Source organism: Salvelinus fontinalis, chromosome 30, assembly GCF_029448725.1.
Source record: "Salvelinus fontinalis isolate EN_2023a chromosome 30, ASM2944872v1, whole genome shotgun sequence".
Taxonomy (NCBI): Eukaryota; Metazoa; Chordata; class Actinopteri; order Salmoniformes; family Salmonidae; genus Salvelinus; species Salvelinus fontinalis.
In genome coordinates this window covers 4083781-4106509 of record NC_074694.1, presented here as the reverse complement: position 1 = coordinate 4106509, position 22729 = coordinate 4083781, and the positions used below count along the sequence as shown (strand labels likewise).

General features: G+C 42.9%; 1 protein-coding gene across 1 annotated transcript in view; it reads right to left on the bottom strand.

Moving 5' to 3' along the window:
- Positions 1-22729, bottom strand: part of LOC129828547 (serine palmitoyltransferase 3-like) — a 138487-nt gene that overhangs the window by 44546 nt on the left and 71212 nt on the right. Inside the window, exon 7 of the mRNA XM_055889570.1 lies at positions 19927-20032. Within this exon, the coding sequence (XP_055745545.1) occupies positions 19927-20032 (106 nt within the window). The remainder of the gene's footprint in view (positions 1-19926; positions 20033-22729) is intronic.

The window sequence follows — 22729 nt, the reverse complement described above, 5'->3', positions numbered from 1 at the left end:
GCTCCTATAATGACATGAGGAGGGTTCTGTTCAGTATCAGCTCCTATAATGACATGAGGGGTTCTGTTCAGTATCAGCTCCTATAATGACATGAGGAGGGTTCTGTTCAGTATCAGCTCCTATAATGACATGAGGGGTTCTGTTCAGTATCAGCTCCTATAATGACATGAGGAGGGTTCTGTTCAGTATCAGCTCCTATAATGACATGAGGGTTCTGTTCAGTATCAGCTCCTATAATGACATGAGGGTTCTGTTCAGTATCAGCTCCTATAATGACATGAGGAGGGTTCTGTTCAGTATCAGCTCCTATAATGACATGAGGGTTCTGTTCAGTATCAGCTCCTATAATGACATGAGGAGGGTTCTGTTCAGTATCAGCTCCTATAATGACATGAGGGTTCTGTTCAGTATCAGCTCCTATAATGACATGAGGGTTCTGTTCAGTATCAGCTCCTATAATGACATGAGGGTTCTGTTCAGTATCAGCTCCTATAATGACATGAGGAGGGTTCTGTTCAGTATCAGCTCCTATAATGACATGAGGGGTTCTGTTCAGTATCAGCTCCTATAATGACATGAGGGTTCTGTTCAGTATCAGCTCCTATAATGACATGAGGAGGGTTCTGTTCAGTATCAGCTCCTATAATGACATGAGGGTTCTGTTCAGTATCAGCTCCTATAATGACATGAGGGTTCTGTTCAGTATCAGCTCCTATAATGACATGAGGAGGGTTCTGTTCAGTATCAGCTCCTATAATGACATGAGGGTTCTGTTCAGTATCAGCTCCTATAATGACATGAGGAGGGTTCTGTTCAGTATCAGCTCCTATAATGACATGAGGGGTTCTGTTCAGTATCAGCTCCTATAATGACATGAGGGTTCTGTTCAGTATCAGCTCCTATAATGACATGAGGAGGGTTCTGTTCAGTATCAGCTCCTATAATGACATGAGGGTTCTGTTCAGTATCAGCTCCTATAATGACATGAGGGTTCTGTTCAGTATCAGCTCCTATAATGACATGAGGAGGGTTCTGTTCAGTATCAGCTCCTATAATGACATGAGGAGGGTTCTGTTCAGTATCAGCTCCTATAATGACATGAGGAGGGTTCTGTTCAGTATCAGCTCCTATAATGACATGAGGGTTCTGTTCAGTATCAGCTCCTATAATGACATGAGGGTTCTGTTCAGTATCAGCTCCTATAATGACATGAGGAGGGTTCTGTTCAGTATCAGCTCCTATAATGACATGAGGGTTCTGTTCAGTATCAGCTCCTATAATGACATGAGGAGGGTTCTGTTCAGTATCAGCTCCTATAATGACATGAGGGTTCTGTTCAGTATCAGCTCCTATAATGACATGAGGAGGGTTCTGTTCAGTATCAGCTCCTATAATGACATGAGGGTTCTGTTCAGTATCAGCTCCTATAATGACATGAGGGTTCTGTTCAGTATCAGCTCCTATAATGACATGAGGAGGGTTCTGTTCAGTATCAGCTCCTATAATGACATGAGGGTTCTGTTCAGTATCAGCTCCTATAATGACATGAGGAGGGTTCTGTTCAGTATCAGCTCCTATAATGACATGAGGGGTTCTGTTCAGTATCAGCTCCTATAATGACATGAGGGTTCTGTTCAGTATCAGCTCCTATAATGACATGAGGAGGGTTCTGTTCAGTATCAGCTCCTATAATGACATGAGGAGGGTTCTGTTCAGTATCAGCTCCTATAATGACATGAGGAGGGTTCTGTTCAGTATCAGCTCCTATAATGACATGAGGGTTCTGTTCAGTATCAGCTCCTATAATGACATGAGGAGGGTTCTGTTCAGTATCAGCTCCTATAATGACATGAGGGTTCTGTTCAGTATCAGCTCCTATAATGACATGAGGGTTCTGTTCAGTATCAGCTCCTATAATGACATGAGGAGGGTTCTGTTCAGTATCAGCTCCTATAATGACATGAGGAGGGTTCTGTTCAGTATCAGCTCCTATAATGACATGAGGAGGGTTCTGTTCAGTATCAGCTCCTATAATGACATGAGGGTTCTGTTCAGTATCAGCTCCTATAATGACATGAGGAGGGTTCTGTTCAGTATCAGCTCCTATAATGACATGAGGGGTTCTGTTCAGTATCAGCTCCTATAATGACATGAGGAGGGTTCTGTTCAGTATCAGCTCCTATAATGACATGAGGGTTCTGTTCAGTATCAGCTCCTATAATGACATGAGGGTTCTGTTCAGTATCAGCTCCTATAATGACATGAGGAGGGTTCTGTTCAGTATCAGCTCCTATAATGACATGAGGGGTTCTGTTCAGTATCAGCTCCTATAATGACATGAGGGTTCTGTTCAGTATCAGCTCCTATAATGACATGAGGAGGGTTCTGTTCAGTATCAGCTCCTATAATGACATGAGGGTTCTGTTCAGTATCAGCTCCTATAATGACATGAGGAGGGTTCTGTTCAGTATCAGCTCCTATAATGACATGAGGAGGGTTCTGTTCAGTATCAGCTCCTATAATGACATGAGGAGGGTTCTGTTCAGTATCAGCTCCTATAATGACATGAGGGTTCTGTTCAGTATCAGCTCCTATAATGACATGAGGAGGGTTCTGTTCAGTATCAGCTCCTATAATGACATGAGGAGGGTTCTGTTCAGTATCAGCTCCTATAATGACATGAGGAGGGTTCTGTTCAGTATCAGCTCCTATAATGACATGAGGGGTTCTGTTCAGTATCAGCTCCTATAATGACATGAGGGTTCTGTTCAGTATCAGCTCCTATAATGACATGAGGAGGGTTCTGTTCAGTATCAGCTCCTATAATGACATGAGGGTTCTGTTCAGTATCAGCTCCTATAATGACATGAGGGTTCTGTTCAGTATCAGCTCCTATAATGACATGAGGGTTCTGTTCAGTATCAGCTCCTATAATGACATGAGGAGGGTTCTGTTCAGTATCAGCTCCTATAATGACATGAGGAGGGTTCTGTTCAGTATCAGCTCCTATAATGACATGAGGGGTTCTGTTCAGTATCAGCTCCTATAATGACATGAGGGTTCTGTTCAGTATCAGCTCCTATAATGACATGAGGGGTTCTGTTCAGTATCAGCTCCTATAATGACATGAGGGTTCTGTTCAGTATCAGCTCCTATAATGACATGAGGAGGGTTCTGTTCAGTATCAGCTCCTATAATGACATGAGGGTTCTGTTCAGTATCAGCTCCTATAATGACATGAGGAGGGTTCTGTTCAGTATCAGCTCCTATAATGACATGAGGGTTCTGTTCAGTATCAGCTCCTATAATGACATGAGGGTTCTGTTCAGTATCAGCTCCTATAATGACATGAGGAGGGTTCTGTTCAGTATCAGCTCCTATAATGACATGAGGAGGGTTCTGTTCAGTATCAGCTCCTATAATGACATGAGGAGGGTTCTGTTCAGTATCAGCTCCTATAATGACATGAGGAGGGTTCTGTTCAGTATCAGCTCCTATAATGACATGAGGGTTCTGTTCAGTATCAGCTCCTATAATGACATGAGGAGGGTTCTGTTCAGTATCAGCTCCTATAATGACATGAGGGTTCTGTTCAGTATCAGCTCCTATAATGACATGAGGAGGGTTCTGTTCAGTATCAGCTCCTATAATGACATGAGGGTTCTGTTCAGTATCAGCTCCTATAATGACATGAGGAGGGTTCTGTTCAGTATCAGCTCCTATAATGACATGAGGAGGGTTCTGTTCAGTATCAGCTCCTATAATGACATGAGGGTTCTGTTCAGTATCAGCTCCTATAATGACATGAGGAGGGTTCTGTTCAGTATCAGCTCCTATAATGACATGAGGGTTCTGTTCAGTATCAGCTCCTATAATGACATGAGGGTTCTGTTCAGTATCAGCTCCTATAATGACATGAGGGTTCTGTTCAGTATCAGCTCCTATAATGACATGAGGAGGGTTCTGTTCAGTATCAGCTCCTATAATGACATGAGGGTTCTGTTCAGTATCAGCTCCTATAATGACATGAGGAGGGTTCTGTTCAGTATCAGCTCCTATAATGACATGAGGGTTCTGTTCAGTATCAGCTCCTATAATGACATGAGGGTTCTGTTCAGTATCAGCTCCTATAATGACATGAGGAGGGTTCTGTTCAGTATCAGCTCCTATAATGACATGAGGAGGGTTCTGTTCAGTATCAGCTCCTATAATGACATGAGGGTTCTGTTCAGTATCAGCTCCTATAATGACATGAGGAGGGTTCTGTTCAGTATCAGCTCCTATAATGACATGAGGAGGGTTCTGTTCAGTATCAGCTCCTATAATGACATGAGGGTTCTGTTCAGTATCAGCTCCTATAATGACATGAGGGTTCTGTTCAGTATCAGCTCCTATAATGACATGAGGAGGGTTCTGTTCAGTATCAGCTCCTATAATGACATGAGGGTTCTGTTCAGTATCAGCTCCTATAATGACATGAGGGTTCTGTTCAGTATCAGCTCCTATAATGACATGAGGAGGGTTCTGTTCAGTATCAGCTCCTATAATGACATGAGGGTTCTGTTCAGTATCAGCTCCTATAATGACATGAGGGTTCTGTTCAGTATCAGCTCCTATAATGACATGAGGGTTCTGTTCAGTATCAGCTCCTATAATGACATGAGGGTTCTGTTCAGTATCAGCTCCTATAATGACATGAGGGTTCTGTTCAGTATCAGCTCCTATAATGACATGAGGAGGGTTCTGTTCAGTATCAGCTCCTATAATGACATGAGGGTTCTGTTCAGTATCAGCTCCTATAATGACATGAGGGTTCTGTTCAGTATCAGCTCCTATAATGACATGAGGAGGGTTCTGTTCAGTATCAGCTCCTATAATGACATGAGGAGGGTTCTGTTCAGTATCAGCTCCTATAATGACATGAGGGTTCTGTTCAGTATCAGCTCCTATAATGACATGAGGAGGGTTCTGTTCAGTATCAGCTCCTATAATGACATGAGGGTTCTGTTCAGTATCAGCTCCTATAATGACATGAGGGTTCTGTTCAGTATCAGCTCCTATAATGACATGAGGGTTCTGTTCAGTATCAGCTCCTATAATGACATGAGGAGGGTTCTGTTCAGTATCAGCTCCTATAATGACATGAGGAGGGTTCTGTTCAGTATCAGCTCCTATAATGACATGAGGGTTCTGTTCAGTATCAGCTCCTATAATGACATGAGAGGGTTCTGTTCAGTATCAGCTCCTATAATGACATGAGGAGGGTTCTGTTCAGTATCAGCTCCTATAATGACATGAGGAGGGTTCTGTTCAGTATCAGCTCCTATAATGACATGAGGAGGGTTCTGTTCAGTATCAGCTCCTATAATGACATGAGGAGGGTTCTGTTCAGTATCAGCTCCTATAATGACATGAGGAGGGTTCTGTTCAGTATCAGCTCCTATAATGACATGAGGGTTCTGTTCAGTATCAGCTCCTATAATGACATGAGGGTTCTGTTCAGTATCAGCTCCTATAATGACATGAGGAGGGTTCTGTTCAGTATCAGCTCCTATAATGACATGAGGAGGGTTCTGTTCAGTATCAGCTCCTATAATGACATGAGGGTTCTGTTCAGTATCAGCTCCTATAATGACATGAGGAGGGTTCTGTTCAGTATCAGCTCCTATAATGACATGAGGGTTCTGTTCAGTATCAGCTCCTATAATGACATGAGGAGGGTTCTGTTCAGTATCAGCTCCTATAATGACATGAGGGTTCTGTTCAGTATCAGCTCCTATAATGACATGAGGGTTCTGTTCAGTATCAGCTCCTATAATGACATGAGGGTTCTGTTCAGTATCAGCTCCTATAATGACATGAGGGTTCTGTTCAGTATCAGCTCCTATAATGACATGAGGGGTTCTGTTCAGTATCAGCTCCTATAATGACATGAGGGTTCTGTTCAGTATCAGCTCCTATAATGACATGAGGGGGTTCTGTTCAGTATCAGCTCCTATAATGACATGAGGGTTCTGTTCAGTATCAGCTCCTATAATGACATGAGGAGGGTTCTGTTCAGTATCAGCTCCTATAATGACATGAGGAGGGTTCTGTTCAGTATCAGCTCCTATAATGACATGAGGAGGGTTCTGTTCAGTATCAGCTCCTATAATGACATGAGGGTTCTGTTCAGTATCAGCTCCTATAATGACATGAGGAGGGTTCTGTTCAGTATCAGCTCCTATAATGACATGAGGAGGGTTCTGTTCAGTATCAGCTCCTATAATGACATGAGGGTTCTGTTCAGTATCAGCTCCTATAATGACATGAGGAGGGTTCTGTTCAGTATCAGCTCCTATAATGACATGAGGGTTCTGTTCAGTATCAGCTCCTATAATGACATGAGGGTTCTGTTCAGTATCAGCTCCTATAATGACATGAGGAGGGTTCTGTTCAGTATCAGCTCCTATAATGACATGAGGAGGGTTCTGTTCAGTATCAGCTCCTATAATGACATGAGGAGGGTTCTGTTCAGTATCAGCTCCTATAATGACATGAGGGTTCTGTTCAGTATCAGCTCCTATAATGACATGAGGAGGGTTCTGTTCAGTATCAGCTCCTATAATGACATGAGGGGTTCTGTTCAGTATCAGCTCCTATAATGACATGAGGAGGGTTCTGTTCAGTATCAGCTCCTATAATGACATGAGGAGGGTTCTGTTCAGTATCAGCTCCTATAATGACATGAGGGTTCTGTTCAGTATCAGCTCCTATAATGACATGAGGAGGGTTCTGTTCAGTATCAGCTCCTATAATGACATGAGGAGGGTTCTGTTCAGTATCAGCTCCTATAATGACATGAGGGTTCTGTTCAGTATCAGCTCCTATAATGACATGAGGAGGGTTCTGTTCAGTATCAGCTCCTATAATGACATGAGGGTTCTGTTCAGTATCAGCTCCTATAATGACATGAGGAGGGTTCTGTTCAGTATCAGCTCCTATAATGACATGAGGGTTCTGTTCAGTATCAGCTCCTATAATGACATGAGGAGGGTTCTGTTCAGTATCAGCTCCTATAATGACATGAGGGTTCTGTTCAGTATCAGCTCCTATAATGACATGAGGGTTCTGTTCAGTATCAGCTCCTATAATGACATGAGGGGTTCTGTTCAGTATCAGCTCCTATAATGACATGAGGGTTCTGTTCAGTATCAGCTCCTATAATGACATGAGGAGGGTTCTGTTCAGTATCAGCTCCTATAATGACATGAGGGTTCTGTTCAGTATCAGCTCCTATAATGACATGAGGAGGGTTCTGTTCAGTATCAGCTCCTATAATGACATGAGGAGGGTTCTGTTCAGTATCAGCTCCTATAATGACATGAGGAGGGTTCTGTTCAGTATCAGCTCCTATAATGACATGAGGAGGGTTCTGTTCAGTATCAGCTCCTATAATGACATGAGGGTTCTGTTCAGTATCAGCTCCTATAATGACATGAGGAGGGTTCTGTTCAGTATCAGCTCCTATAATGACATGAGGAGGGTTCTGTTCAGTATCAGCTCCTATAATGACATGAGGGTTCTGTTCAGTATCAGCTCCTATAATGACATGAGGAGGGTTCTGTTCAGTATCAGCTCCTATAATGACATGAGGAGGGTTCTGTTCAGTATCAGCTCCTATAATGACATGAGGAGGGTTCTGTTCAGTATCAGCTCCTATAATGACATGAGGAGGGTTCTGTTCAGTATCAGCTCCTATAATGACATGAGGGTTCTGTTCAGTATCAGCTCCTATAATGACATGAGGAGGGTTCTGTTCAGTATCAGCTCCTATAATGACATGAGGAGGGTTCTGTTCAGTATCAGCTCCTATAATGACATGAGGGTTCTGTTCAGTATCAGCTCCTATAATGACATGAGGAGGGTTCTGTTCAGTATCAGCTCCTATAATGACATGAGGAGGGTTCTGTTCAGTATCAGCTCCTATAATGACATGAGGGTTCTGTTCAGTATCAGCTCCTATAATGACATGAGGAGGGTTCTGTTCAGTATCAGCTCCTATAATGACATGAGGAGGGTTCTGTTCAGTATCAGCTCCTATAATGACATGAGGGTTCTGTTCAGTATCAGCTCCTATAATGACATGAGGGGTTCTGTTCAGTATCAGCTCCTATAATGACATGAGGAGGGTTCTGTTCAGTATCAGCTCCTATAATGACATGAGGGTTCTGTTCAGTATCAGCTCCTATAATGACATGAGGGGTTCTGTTCAGTATCAGCTCCTATAATGACATGAGGAGGGTTCTGTTCAGTATCAGCTCCTATAATGACATGAGGGTTCTGTTCAGTATCAGCTCCTATAATGACATGAGGAGGGTTCTGTTCAGTATCAGCTCCTATAATGACATGAGGAGGGTTCTGTTCAGTATCAGCTCCTATAATGACATGAGGAGGGTTCTGTTCAGTATCAGCTCCTATAATGACATGAGGGTTCTGTTCAGTATCAGCTCCTATAATGACATGAGGGTTCTGTTCAGTATCAGCTCCTATAATGACATGAGGAGGGTTCTGTTCAGTATCAGCTCCTATAATGACATGAGGGTTCTGTTCAGTATCAGCTCCTATAATGACATGAGGAGGGTTCTGTTCAGTATCAGCTCCTATAATGACATGAGGAGGGTTCTGTTCAGTATCAGCTCCTATAATGACATGAGGGTTCTGTTCAGTATCAGCTCCTATAATGACATGAGGGGTTCTGTTCAGTATCAGCTCCTATAATGACATGAGGAGGGTTCTGTTCAGTATCAGCTCCTATAATGACATGAGGAGGGTTCTGTTCAGTATCAGCTCCTATAATGACATGAGGGTTCTGTTCAGTATCAGCTCCTATAATGACATGAGGAGGGTTCTGTTCAGTATCAGCTCCTATAATGACATGAGGGTTCTGTTCAGTATCAGCTCCTATAATGACATGAGGAGGGTTCTGTTCAGTATCAGCTCCTATAATGACATGAGGGTTCTGTTCAGTATCAGCTCCTATAATGACATGAGGGGTTCTGTTCAGTATCAGCTCCTATAATGACATGAGGGTTCTGTTCAGTATCAGCTCCTATAATGACATGAGGGTTCTGTTCAGTATCAGCTCCTATAATGACATGAGGAGGGTTCTGTTCAGTATCAGCTCCTATAATGACATGAGGAGGGTTCTGTTCAGTATCAGCTCCTATAATGACATGAGGGTTCTGTTCAGTATCAGCTCCTATAATGACATGAGGAGGGTTCTGTTCAGTATCAGCTCCTATAATGACATGAGGGGTTCTGTTCAGTATCAGCTCCTATAATGACATGAGGGTTCTGTTCAGTATCAGCTCCTATAATGACATGAGGAGGGTTCTGTTCAGTATCAGCTCCTATAATGACATGAGGGTTCTGTTCAGTATCAGCTCCTATAATGACATGAGGGTTCTGTTCAGTATCAGCTCCTATAATGACATGAGGGGTTCTGTTCAGTATCAGCTCCTATAATGACATGAGGAGGGTTCTGTTCAGTATCAGCTCCTATAATGACATGAGGAGGGTTCTGTTCAGTATCAGCTCCTATAATGACATGAGGAGGGTTCTGTTCAGTATCAGCTCCTATAATGACATGAGGAGGGTTCTGTTCAGTATCAGCTCCTATAATGACATGAGGGTTCTGTTCAGTATCAGCTCCTATAATGACATGAGGGTTCTGTTCAGTATCAGCTCCTATAATGACATGAGGAGGGTTCTGTTCAGTATCAGCTCCTATAATGACATGAGGGTTCTGTTCAGTATCAGCTCCTATAATGACATGAGGGTTCTGTTCAGTATCAGCTCCTATAATGACATGAGGGTTCTGTTCAGTATCAGCTCCTATAATGACATGAGGGGTTCTGTTCAGTATCAGCTCCTATAATGACATGAGGGTTCTGTTCAGTATCAGCTCCTATAATGACATGAGGAGGGTTCTGTTCAGTATCAGCTCCTATAATGACATGAGGAGGGTTCTGTTCAGTATCAGCTCCTATAATGACATGAGGGTTCTGTTCAGTATCAGCTCCTATAATGACATGAGGAGGGTTCTGTTCAGTATCAGCTCCTATAATGACATGAGGAGGGTTCTGTTCAGTATCAGCTCCTATAATGACATGAGGAGGGTTCTGTTCAGTATCAGCTCCTATAATGACATGAGGGTTCTGTTCAGTATCAGCTCCTATAATGACATGAGGGTTCTGTTCAGTATCAGCTCCTATAATGACATGAGGAGGGTTCTGTTCAGTATCAGCTCCTATAATGACATGAGGGTTCTGTTCAGTATCAGCTCCTATAATGACATGAGGAGGGTTCTGTTCAGTATCAGCTCCTATAATGACATGAGGAGGGTTCTGTTCAGTATCAGCTCCTATAATGACATGAGGGTTCTGTTCAGTATCAGCTCCTATAATGACATGAGGGTTCTGTTCAGTATCAGCTCCTATAATGACATGAGGAGGGTTCTGTTCAGTATCAGCTCCTATAATGACATGAGGAGGGTTCTGTTCAGTATCAGCTCCTATAATGACATGAGGGTTCTGTTCAGTATCAGCTCCTATAATGACATGAGGAGGGTTCTGTTCAGTATCAGCTCCTATAATGACATGAGGGTTCTGTTCAGTATCAGCTCCTATAATGACATGAGGAGGGTTCTGTTCAGTATCAGCTCCTATAATGACATGAGGGTTCTGTTCAGTATCAGCTCCTATAATGACATGAGGGTTCTGTTCAGTATCAGCTCCTATAATGACATGAGGGTTCTGTTCAGTATCAGCTCCTATAATGACATGAGGGTTCTGTTCAGTATCAGCTCCTATAATGACATGAGGAGGGTTCTGTTCAGTATCAGCTCCTATAATGACATGAGGAGGGTTCTGTTCAGTATCAGCTCCTATAATGACATGAGGGTTCTGTTCAGTATCAGCTCCTATAATGACATGAGGAGGGTTCTGTTCAGTATCAGCTCCTATAATGACATGAGGGTTCTGTTCAGTATCAGCTCCTATAATGACATGAGGGTTCTGTTCAGTATCAGCTCCTATAATGACATGAGGAGGGTTCTGTTCAGTATCAGCTCCTATAATGACATGAGGGGTTCTGTTCAGTATCAGCTCCTATAATGACATGAGGGTTCTGTTCAGTATCAGCTCCTATAATGACATGAGGGGTTCTGTTCAGTATCAGCTCCTATAATGACATGAGGAGGGTTCTGTTCAGTATCAGCTCCTATAATGACATGAGGAGGGTTCTGTTCAGTATCAGCTCCTATAATGACATGAGGAGGGTTCTGTTCAGTATCAGCTCCTATAATGACATGAGGAGGGTTCTGTTCAGTATCAGCTCCTATAATGACATGAGGGTTCTGTTCAGTATCAGCTCCTATAATGACATGAGGGTTCTGTTCAGTATCAGCTCCTATAATGACATGAGGAGGGTTCTGTTCAGTATCAGCTCCTATAATGACATGAGGGTTCTGTTCAGTATCAGCTCCTATAATGACATGAGGGGTTCTGTTCAGTATCAGCTCCTATAATGACATGAGGGTTCTGTTCAGTATCAGCTCCTATAATGACATGAGGGTTCTGTTCAGTATCAGCTCCTATAATGACATGAGGGTTCTGTTCAGTATCAGCTCCTATAATGACATGAGGAGGGTTCTGTTCAGTATCAGCTCCTATAATGACATGAGGAGGGTTCTGTTCAGTATCAGCTCCTATAATGACATGAGGAGGGTTCTGTTCAGTATCAGCTCCTATAATGACATGAGGAGGGTTCTGTTCAGTATCAGCTCCTATAATGACATGAGGAGGGTTCTGTTCAGTATCAGCTCCTATAATGACATGAGGGTTCTGTTCAGTATCAGCTCCTATAATGACATGAGGGGTTCTGTTCAGTATCAGCTCCTATAATGACATGAGGAGGGTTCTGTTCAGTATCAGCTCCTATAATGACATGAGGGTTCTGTTCAGTATCAGCTCCTATAATGACATGAGGAGGGTTCTGTTCAGTATCAGCTCCTATAATGACATGAGGAGGGTTCTGTTCAGTATCAGCTCCTATAATGACATGAGGAGGGTTCTGTTCAGTATCAGCTCCTATAATGACATGAGGGTTCTGTTCAGTATCAGCTCCTATAATGACATGAGGGTTCTGTTCAGTATCAGCTCCTATAATGACATGAGGGTTCTGTTCAGTATCAGCTCCTATAATGACATGAGGGTTCTGTTCAGTATCAGCTCCTATAATGACATGAGGAGGGTTCTGTTCAGTATCAGCTCCTATAATGACATGAGGAGGGTTCTGTTCAGTATCAGCTCCTATAATGACATGAGGGTTCTGTTCAGTATCAGCTCCTATAATGACATGAGGAGGGTTCTGTTCAGTATCAGCTCCTATAATGACATGAGGAGGGTTCTGTTCAGTATCAGCTCCTATAATGACATGAGGAGGGTTCTGTTCAGTATCAGCTCCTATAATGACATGAGGGTTCTGTTCAGTATCAGCTCCTATAATGACATGAGGAGGGTTCTGTTCAGTATCAGCTCCTATAATGACATGAGGGGTTCTGTTCAGTATCAGCTCCTATAATGACATGAGGGTTCTGTTCAGTATCAGCTCCTATAATGACATGAGGGTTCTGTTCAGTATCAGCTCCTATAATGACATGAGGAGGGTTCTGTTCAGTATCAGCTCCTATAATGACATGAGGGTTCTGTTCAGTATCAGCTCCTATAATGACATGAGGGTTCTGTTCAGTATCAGCTCCTATAATGACATGAGGAGGGTTCTGTTCAGTATCAGCTCCTATAATGACATGAGGAGGGTTCTGTTCAGTATCAGCTCCTATAATGACATGAGGGTTCTGTTCAGTATCAGCTCCTATAATGACATGAGGAGGGTTCTGTTCAGTATCAGCTCCTATAATGACATGAGGAGGGTTCTGTTCAGTATCAGCTCCTATAATGACATGAGGGTTCTGTTCAGTATCAGCTCCTATAATGACATGAGGGTTCTGTTCAGTATCAGCTCCTATAATGACATGAGGGTTCTGTTCAGTATCAGCTCCTATAATGACATGAGGGTTCTGTTCAGTATCAGCTCCTATAATGACATGAGGAGGGTTCTGTTCAGTATCAGCTCCTATAATGACATGAGGAGGGTTCTGTTCAGTATCAGCTCCTATAATGACATGAGGAGGGTTCTGTTCAGTATCAGCTCCTATAATGACATGAGGGTTCTGTTCAGTATCAGCTCCTATAATGACATGAGGGGTTCTGTTCAGTATCAGCTCCTATAATGACATGAGGGTTCTGTTCAGTATCAGCTCCTATAATGACATGAGGGTTCTGTTCAGTATCAGCTCCTATAATGACATGAGGAGGGTTCTGTTCAGTATCAGCTCCTATAATGACATGAGGGTTCTGTTCAGTATCAGCTCCTATAATGACATGAGGGTTCTGTTCAGTATCAGCTCCTATAATGACATGAGGAGGGTTCTGTTCAGTATCAGCTCCTATAATGACATGAGGGTTCTGTTCAGTATCAGCTCCTATAATGACATGAGGGTTCTGTTCAGTATCAGCTCCTATAATGACATGAGGAGGGTTCTGTTCAGTATCAGCTCCTATAATGACATGAGGGTTCTGTTCAGTATCAGCTCCTATAATGACATGAGGAGGGTTCTGTTCAGTATCAGCTCCTATAATGACATGAGGAGGGTTCTGTTCAGTATCAGCTCCTATAATGACATGAGGGTTCTGTTCAGTATCAGCTCCTATAATGACATGAGGAGGGTTCTGTTCAGTATCAGCTCCTATAATGACATGAGGGTTCTGTTCAGTATCAGCTCCTATAATGACATGAGGAGGGTTCTGTTCAGTATCAGCTCCTATAATGACATGAGGGTTCTGTTCAGTATCAGCTCCTATAATGACATGAGGGTTCTGTTCAGTATCAGCTCCTATAATGACATGAGGAGGGTTCTGTTCAGTATCAGCTCCTATAATGACATGAGGGTTCTGTTCAGTATCAGCTCCTATAATGACATGAGGAGGGTTCTGTTCAGTATCAGCTCCTATAATGACATGAGGGTTCTGTTCAGTATCAGCTCCTATAATGACATGAGGAGGGTTCTGTTCAGTATCAGCTCCTATAATGACATGAGGGTTCTGTTCAGTATCAGCTCCTATAATGACATGAGGGTTCTGTTCAGTATCAGCTCCTATAATGACATGAGGAGGGTTCTGTTCAGTATCAGCTCCTATAATGACATGAGGGTTCTGTTCAGTATCAGCTCCTATAATGACATGAGGGTTCTGTTCAGTATCAGCTCCTATAATGACATGAGGAGGGTTCTGTTCAGTATCAGCTCCTATAATGACATGAGGGTTCTGTTCAGTATCAGCTCCTATAATGACATGAGGGTTCTGTTCAGTATCAGCTCCTATAATGACATGAGGAGGGTTCTGTTCAGTATCAGCTCCTATAATGACATGAGGGTTCTGTTCAGTATCAGCTCCTATAATGACATGAGGAGGGTTCTGTTCAGTATCAGCTCCTATAATGACATGAGGAGGGTTCTGTTCAGTATCAGCTCCTATAATGACATGAGGAGGGTTCTGTTCAGTATCAGCTCCTATAATGACATGAGGGTTCTGTTCAGTATCAGCTCCTATAATGACATGAGGGTTCTGTTCAGTATCAGCTCCTATAATGACATGAGGAGGGTTCTGTTCAGTATCAGCTCCTATAATGACATGAGGGTTCTGTTCAGTATCAGCTCCTATAATGACATGAGGGTTCTGTTCAGTATCAGCTCCTATAATGACATGAGGGTTCTGTTCAGTATCAGCTCCTATAATGACATGAGGAGGGTTCTGTTCAGTATCAGCTCCTATAATGACATGAGGAGGGTTCTGTTCAGTATCAGCTCCTATAATGACATGAGGGTTCTGTTCAGTATCAGCTCCTATAATGACATGAGGAGGGTTCTGTTCAGTATCAGCTCCTATAATGACATGAGGGTTCTGTTCAGTATCAGCTCCTATAATGACATGAGGGTTCTGTTCAGTATCAGCTCCTATAATGACATGAGGAGGGTTCTGTTCAGTATCAGCTCCTATAATGACATGAGGGTTCTGTTCAGTATCAGCTCCTATAATGACATGAGGGTTCTGTTCAGTATCAGCTCCTATAATGACATGAGGGTTCTGTTCAGTATCAGCTCCTATAATGACATGAGGAGGGTTCTGTTCAGTATCAGCTCCTATAATGACATGAGGGTTCTGTTCAGTATCAGCTCCTATAATGACATGAGGAGGGTTCTGTTCAGTATCAGCTCCTATAATGACATGAGGGTTCTGTTCAGTATCAGCTCCTATAATGACATGAGGAGGGTTCTGTTCAGTATCAGCTCCTATAATGACATGAGGAGGGTTCTGTTCAGTATCAGCTCCTATAATGACATGAGGGTTCTGTTCAGTATCAGCTCCTATAATGACATGAGGGTTCTGTTCAGTATCAGCTCCTATAATGACATGAGGAGGGTTCTGTTCAGTATCAGCTCCTATAATGACATGAGGGTTCTGTTCAGTATCAGCTCCTATAATGACATGAGGAGGGTTCTGTTCAGTATCAGCTCCTATAATGACATGAGGGTTCTGTTCAGTATCAGCTCCTATAATGACATGAGGGTTCTGTTCAGTATCAGCTCCTATAATGACATGAGGGTTCTGTTCAGTATCAGCTCCTATAATGACATGAGGGTTCTGTTCAGTATCAGCTCCTATAATGACATGAGGGTTCTGTTCAGTATCAGCTCCTATAATGACATGAGGGTTCTGTTCAGTATCAGCTCCTATAATGACATGAGGAGGGTTCTGTTCAGTATCAGCTCCTATAATGACATGAGGGTTCTGTTCAGTATCAGCTCCTATAATGACATGAGGAGGGCCCTGTTCAGTATCAGCTCCTATAATGACATGAGGGTTCTGTTCAGTATCAGCTCCTATAATGACATGAGGAGGGTTCTGTTCAGTATCAGCTCCTATAATGACATGAGGGTTCTGTTCAGTATCAGCTCCTATAATGACATGAGGGTTCTGTTCAGTATCAGCTCCTATAATGACATGAGGAGGGCCCTGTCCAGTATCAGCTCCTATAATGACATGAGGGTTCTGTTCAGTATCAGCTCCTATAATGACATGAGGAGGGTTCTGTTCAGTATCAGCTCCTATAATGACATGAGGAGGGTTCTGTTCAGTATCAGCTCCTATAATGACATGAGGGTTCTGTTCAGTATCAGCTCCTATAATGACATGAGGAGGGTTCTGTTCAGTATCAGCTCCTATAATGACATGAGGAGGGTTCTGTTCAGTATCAGCTCCTATAATGACAGGAGGGTTCTGTTCAGTATCAGCTCCTATAATGACATGAGGGTTCTGTTCAGTATCAGCTCCTATAATGACATGAGGAGGGCCCTGTTCAGTATCAGCTCCTATAATGACATGAGGGTTCTGTTCAGTATCAGCTCCTATAATGACATGAGGGTTCTGTTCAGTATCAGCTCCTATAATGACATGAGGGTTCTGTTCAGTATCAGCTCCTATAATGACATGAGGGTTCTGTTCAGTATCAGCTCCTATAATGACATGAGGAGGGTTCTGTTCAGTATCAGCTCCTATAATGACATGAGGGTTCTGTTCAGTATCAGCTCCTATAATGACATGAGGAGGGTTCTGTTCAGTATCAGCTCCTATAATGACATGAGGAGGGTTCTGTTCAGTATCAGCTCCTATAATGACATGAGGAGGGTTCTGTTCAGTATCAGCTCCTATAATGACATGAGGGTTCTGTTCAGTATCAGCTCCTATAATGACATGAGGAGGGTTCTGTTCAGTATCAGCTCCTATAATGACATGAGGAGGGTTCTGTTCAGTATCAGCTCCTATAATGACATGAGGAGGGTTCTGTTCAGTATCAGCTCCTATAATGACATGAGGGTTCTGTTCAGTATCAGCTCCTATAATGACATGAGGGTTCTGTTCAGTATCAGCTCCTATAATGACATGAGGGTTCTGTTCAGTATCAGCTCCTATAATGACATGAGGAGGGTTCTGTTCAGTATCAGCTCCTATAATGACATGAGGGTTCTGTTCAGTATCAGCTCCTATAATGACATGAGGGGGGTTCTGTTCAGTATCAGCTCCTATAATGACATGAGGGTTCTGTTCAGTATCAGCTCCTATAATGACATGAGGGTTCTGTTCAGTATCAGCTCCTATAATGACATGAGGAGGGTTCTGTTCAGTATCAGCTCCTATAATGACATGAGGGTTCTGTTCAGTATCAGCTCCTATAATGACATGAGGAGGGTTCTGTTCAGTATCAGCTCCTATAATGACATGAGGAGGGTTCTGTTCAGTATCAGCTCCTATAATGACATGAGGGTTCTGTTCAGTATCAGCTCCTATAATGACATGAGGAGGGTTCTGTTCAGTATCAGCTCCTATAATGACATGAGGGTTCTGTTCAGTATCAGCTCCTATAATGACATGAGGGTTCTGTTCAGTATCAGCTCCTATAATGACATGAGGGTTCTGTTCAGTATCAGCTCCTATAATGACATGAGGAGGGTTCTGTTCAGTATCAGCTCCTATAATGACATGAGGGTTCTGTTCAGTATCAGCTCCTATAATGACATGAGGGTTCTGTTCAGTATCAGCTCCTATAATGACATGAGGGTTCTGTTCAGTATCAGCTCCTATAATGACATGAGGGTTCTGTTCAGTATCAGCTCCTATAATGACATGAGGAGGGTTCTGTTCAGTATCAGCTCCTATAATGACATGAGGGTTCTGTTCAGTATCAGCTCCTATAATGACATGAGGAGGGCCCTGTTCAGTATCAGCTCCTATAATGACATGAGGAGGGCCCTGTTCAGTATCAGCTCCTATAATGACATGAGGGTTCTGTTCAGTATCAGCTCCTATAATGACATGAGGAGGGTTCTGTTCAGTATCAGCTCCTATAATGACATGAGGAGGGCCCTGTTCAGTATCAGCTCCTATAATGACATGAGGGTTCTGTTCAGTATCAGCTCCTATAATGACATGAGGAGGGTTCTGTTCAGTATCAGCTCCTATAATGACATGAGGGTTCTGTTCAGTATCAGCTCCTATAATGACATGAGGGTTCTGTTCAGTATCAGCTCCTATAATGACATGAGGAGGGTTCTGTTCAGTATCAGCTCCTATAATGACATGAGGGTTCTGTTCAGTATCAGCTCCTATAATGACATGAGGAGGGTTCTGTTCAGTATCAGCTCCTATAATGACATGAGGGTTCTGTTCAGTATCAGCTCCTATAATGACATGAGGGTTCTGTTCAGTATCAGCTCCTATAATGACATGAGGAGGGCCCTGTTCAGTATCAGCTCCTATAATGACATGAGGGTTCTGTTCAGTATCAGCTCCTATAATGACATGAGGAGGGCCCTGTTCAGTATCAGCTCCTATAATGACATGAGGAGGGTTCTGTTCAGTATCAGCTCCTATAATGACATGAGGGTTCTGTTCAGTATCAGCTCCTATAATGACATGAGGAGGGTTCTGTTCAGTATCAGCTCCTATAATGACATGAGGGTTCTGTTCAGTATCAGCTCCTATAATGACATGAGGGTTCTGTTCAGTATCAGCTCCTATAATGACATGAGGAGGGTTCTGTTCAGTATCAGCTCCTATAATGACATGAGGGTTCTGTTCAGTATCAGCTCCTATAATGACATGAGGAGGGTTCTGTTCAGTATCAGCTCCTATAATGACATGAGGGTTCTGTTCAGTATCAGCTCCTATAATGACATGAGGGTTCTGTTCAGTATCAGCTCCTATAATGACATGAGGGTTCTGTTCAGTATCAGCTCCTATAATGACATGAGGGTTCTGTTCAGTATCAGCTCCTATAATGACATGAGGGTTCTGTTCAGTATCAGCTCCTATAATGACATGAGGAGGGTTCTGTTCAGTATCAGCTCCTATAATGACATGAGGGTTCTGTTCAGTATCAGCTCCTATAATGACATGAGGGTTCTGTTCAGTATCAGCTCCTATAATGACATGAGGGTTCTGTTCAGTATCAGCTCCTATAATGACATGAGGAGGGTTCTGTTCAGTATCAGCTCCTATAATGACATGAGGAGGGTTCTGTTCAGTATCAGCTCCTATAATGACATGAGGAGGGTTCTGTTCAGTATCAGCTCCTATAATGACATGAGGAGGGTTCTGTTCAGTATCAGCTCCTATAATGACATGAGGAGGGTTCTGTTCAGTATCAGCTCCTATAATGACATGAGGGTTCTGTTCAGTATCAGCTCCTATAATGACATGAGGGTTCTGTTCAGTATCAGCTCCTATAATGACATGAGGGTTCTGTTCAGTATCAGCTCCTATAATGACATGAGGGTTCTGTTCAGTATCAGCTCCTATAATGACATGAGGAGGGCCCTGTTCAGTATCAGCTCCTATAATGACACGAGGAGGGCCCTGTTCAGTATCAGCTCCTATAATGACATGAGGGTTCTGTTCAGTATCAGCTCCTATAATGACATGAGGAGGGCCCTGTTCAGTATCAGCTCCTATAATGACACGAGGAGGGCCCTGTTCAGTATCAGCTCCTATAATGACATGAGGGTTCTGTTCAGTATCAGCTCCTATAATGACATGAGGGTTCTGTTCAGTATCAGCTCCTATAATGACATGATGAGGGTTCTGTTCAGTCTGAATATCAGCTCCTATAATGACATGAGGTTCTGTTGTTAGGTGTGTGTGTGTGTGTGTGTGTGTGTGTGTGCGTGTGTGTGTGTGTGTGTGTGTGCGTGTGTGTGTGTGTACTAGCCTGTAGATTCCCTCCACCATGATCAGAATCTTCCTCCAGGGTCGGTGGGTCCGAGGCTGGCCACTACACACCGCCTCCCTCAACAGACGCTCCAGGCTCTGCATGTCTGACACATGTGGAATATAGCACAAAAACACGACATTAATAACGCTTTGCAAACAGATTGGTGGTGAAACACACGATAATCAGTACACCACCCACAGGGCAACGGCAGATCACCCGCAGAGTAAAAGCATTACCTTCTACTAAGCCACAACAGGAAATACCTTCTACTAAGCCACAACAGGAAATACCTTCTACTAAGCCACAACAGGAAATACCTTCTACTAAGCCACAACAGGAAATACCTTCTACTAAGCCACAACAGGAAACACCTTCTACTAAGCCACAACAGGAAATACCTTCTACTAAGCCGCAACAGGAAACGGATGCGTCCTAAACAGGAAAGAGGCCATTTGGGAGCCAGAGACAGTGTTCTGACTGAGCCTAATACTAGAGGAGAGGTCTCTGGGGAAGGGATAAGGACATGTATAGCAGTGGTGTGTGTCGGTAAGAGCAAAGTTGTGGGTTTAGTTCCTGCAGGGATCATACACATATACAAAAATATACACTCACTAAACTGTAAGAGGTTTTGGATAGAAGCATATGTGGTTTCTATGTTTTGATACTGCAGTTACCATCATTTACCACTAGATGGAAGCATTGATCAACTAGTTTGCAAGGAGGTAAAACTCACACTGACTACATATATTGTACATCTATCTATAAACTACAATACCACAACATACAAACAACCAGAGCCAGTCATAGATTATATTAACATAATATATGTTGTGTAATTCTATCCATTTTACAAAGCCTTTTTCGGGTAAATAAATGGGATGTATATTCAGTACTCAGCATTCACTATTTGATACATAAACAAACAGCTGCATGGTAACTAAGGGAGACAGAATCATGACATGGTAAGTAGTGTACGGAATGTAACCTCATAATAATGTAGATGAGAGTCTCTGGTCCATATAAAGCAGGACTAGTCAACTAGATTCAGACGATGGTTGGGGGGGGGGGGGGGGGGGGCAGAACCTCATTATAATAATGTAGATGAGAGTCTCTGGTCCATATAAAGCAGGACTAGTCAACTAGATTCAGACGATGGTTGGGGGGGGGGGGGGGGGGCAGAACCTCATTATAATAATGTAGATGAGAGTCTCTGGTCCATATAAAGCAGGACTAGTCAACTAGATTCAGACGATGGTTGGGGGGGGGGGGCAGAACCTGATTATAATAATGTAGATGAGAGTCTCTGGTCCATATAAAGCAGGACTAGTCAACTAGATTCAGACGATGGTTGGGGGGGGGGGGGGCAGAACCTCATTATAATAATGTAGATGAGAGTCTCTGGTCCATATAAAGCAGGACTAGTCAACTAGATTCAGACGATGGTTGGGGGGGGGGGGGCAGAACCTCATTATAATAATGTAGATGAGAGTCTCTGGTCCATATAAAGCAGGACTAGTCAACTAGATTCAGACGATGGTTGGGGGGGGGGGGGGGGCAGAACCTCATTATAATAATGTAGATGAGAGTCTCTGGTCCATATAAAGCAGGACTAGTCAACTAGATTCAGACGATGGTTGGGGGGGGGGGGGGGGGGGCAGAACCTCATTATAATAATGTAGATGAGAGTCTCTGGTCCATATAAAGCAGGACTAGTCAACTAGATTCAGACGATGGTTGGGGGGGGGGGCAGAACCTCATTATAATAATGTAGATGAGAGTCTCTGGTCCATATAAAGCAGGACTAGATTTTGCAACATTTGCCAATTATTCTTTTCATAATTCTTCAAGATCTGTCAAATTGTTTGTTGATCATTGCTAGACAACCATTTTCAAATCTTGCCATAGATTTTCAAGCAGATTTAAGTTAAACCTGTTACTCTGCAACTCAGGAACAGTCTTCTTGGTAAGCAACTCCAGTGTAGATTTGGCCTTGTGTTTTAGGTTATTGTCCCGCTGAAAGCTGAATTCATCTCCCAGTGTCTGGTGGAAAGCAAACTGAACCAGGGTTTTCTCTAGACATTTGTCTGTGATTAGCTCCATTCTGTTTCTTTTTTTATCCTGAAAAACTATCCAGTCCTTAACGATTACAAGCATACCCATAACATGATGCAGCCACCACCTTGCTTGAAAATTGCCACATTTTTTGCAGTTTTACTTTAGTGCCTTGTTTGTAAACAGGATGCATGTTATGGACTATGTTTTATTCTGTACAGGCTTCCTTCTTTTCACTCTGTTAATTAGGTTGGTATTGTGGAGTTACTACAATGCTGTTGATCCACCCTCAGTTTTCTCCTCTCACAGCCATTCAGCTCTGTAACTGTTTTAAAGTCATCATTGGCCTCATGGTGAAATCCCTGAGCGGTTTCCTTCCTCTCCGGCAACTGAGTTAGGAAGGACACCTGTATCTTTGTAGTGACTGGGTGTATTGATACACCACCCAAAGTGTATTTAATAACCTCACCATGCTCAAAGGGATATTCAATGTTTTTTTGTTTTTTGTACCCATCTACCAATAGGTGACCTTCTTTGCGAGGCATTGGAAAACCTCTCTGTTCTTTGTGGTGGAATCTGTTCTTGTAATTCACTACTCGACCGAGGGACCTTATAGACAACTGCATGTGTGGTGTCATGACTGTCCTGATCAGGTCAGGTTACAGGATACCACAACCCTACAGATTATCTCTCACTCCCAACAGAGGAGGAGAGATCTAGGGGTCTGAAGATGTGGGGGTTTTATGAC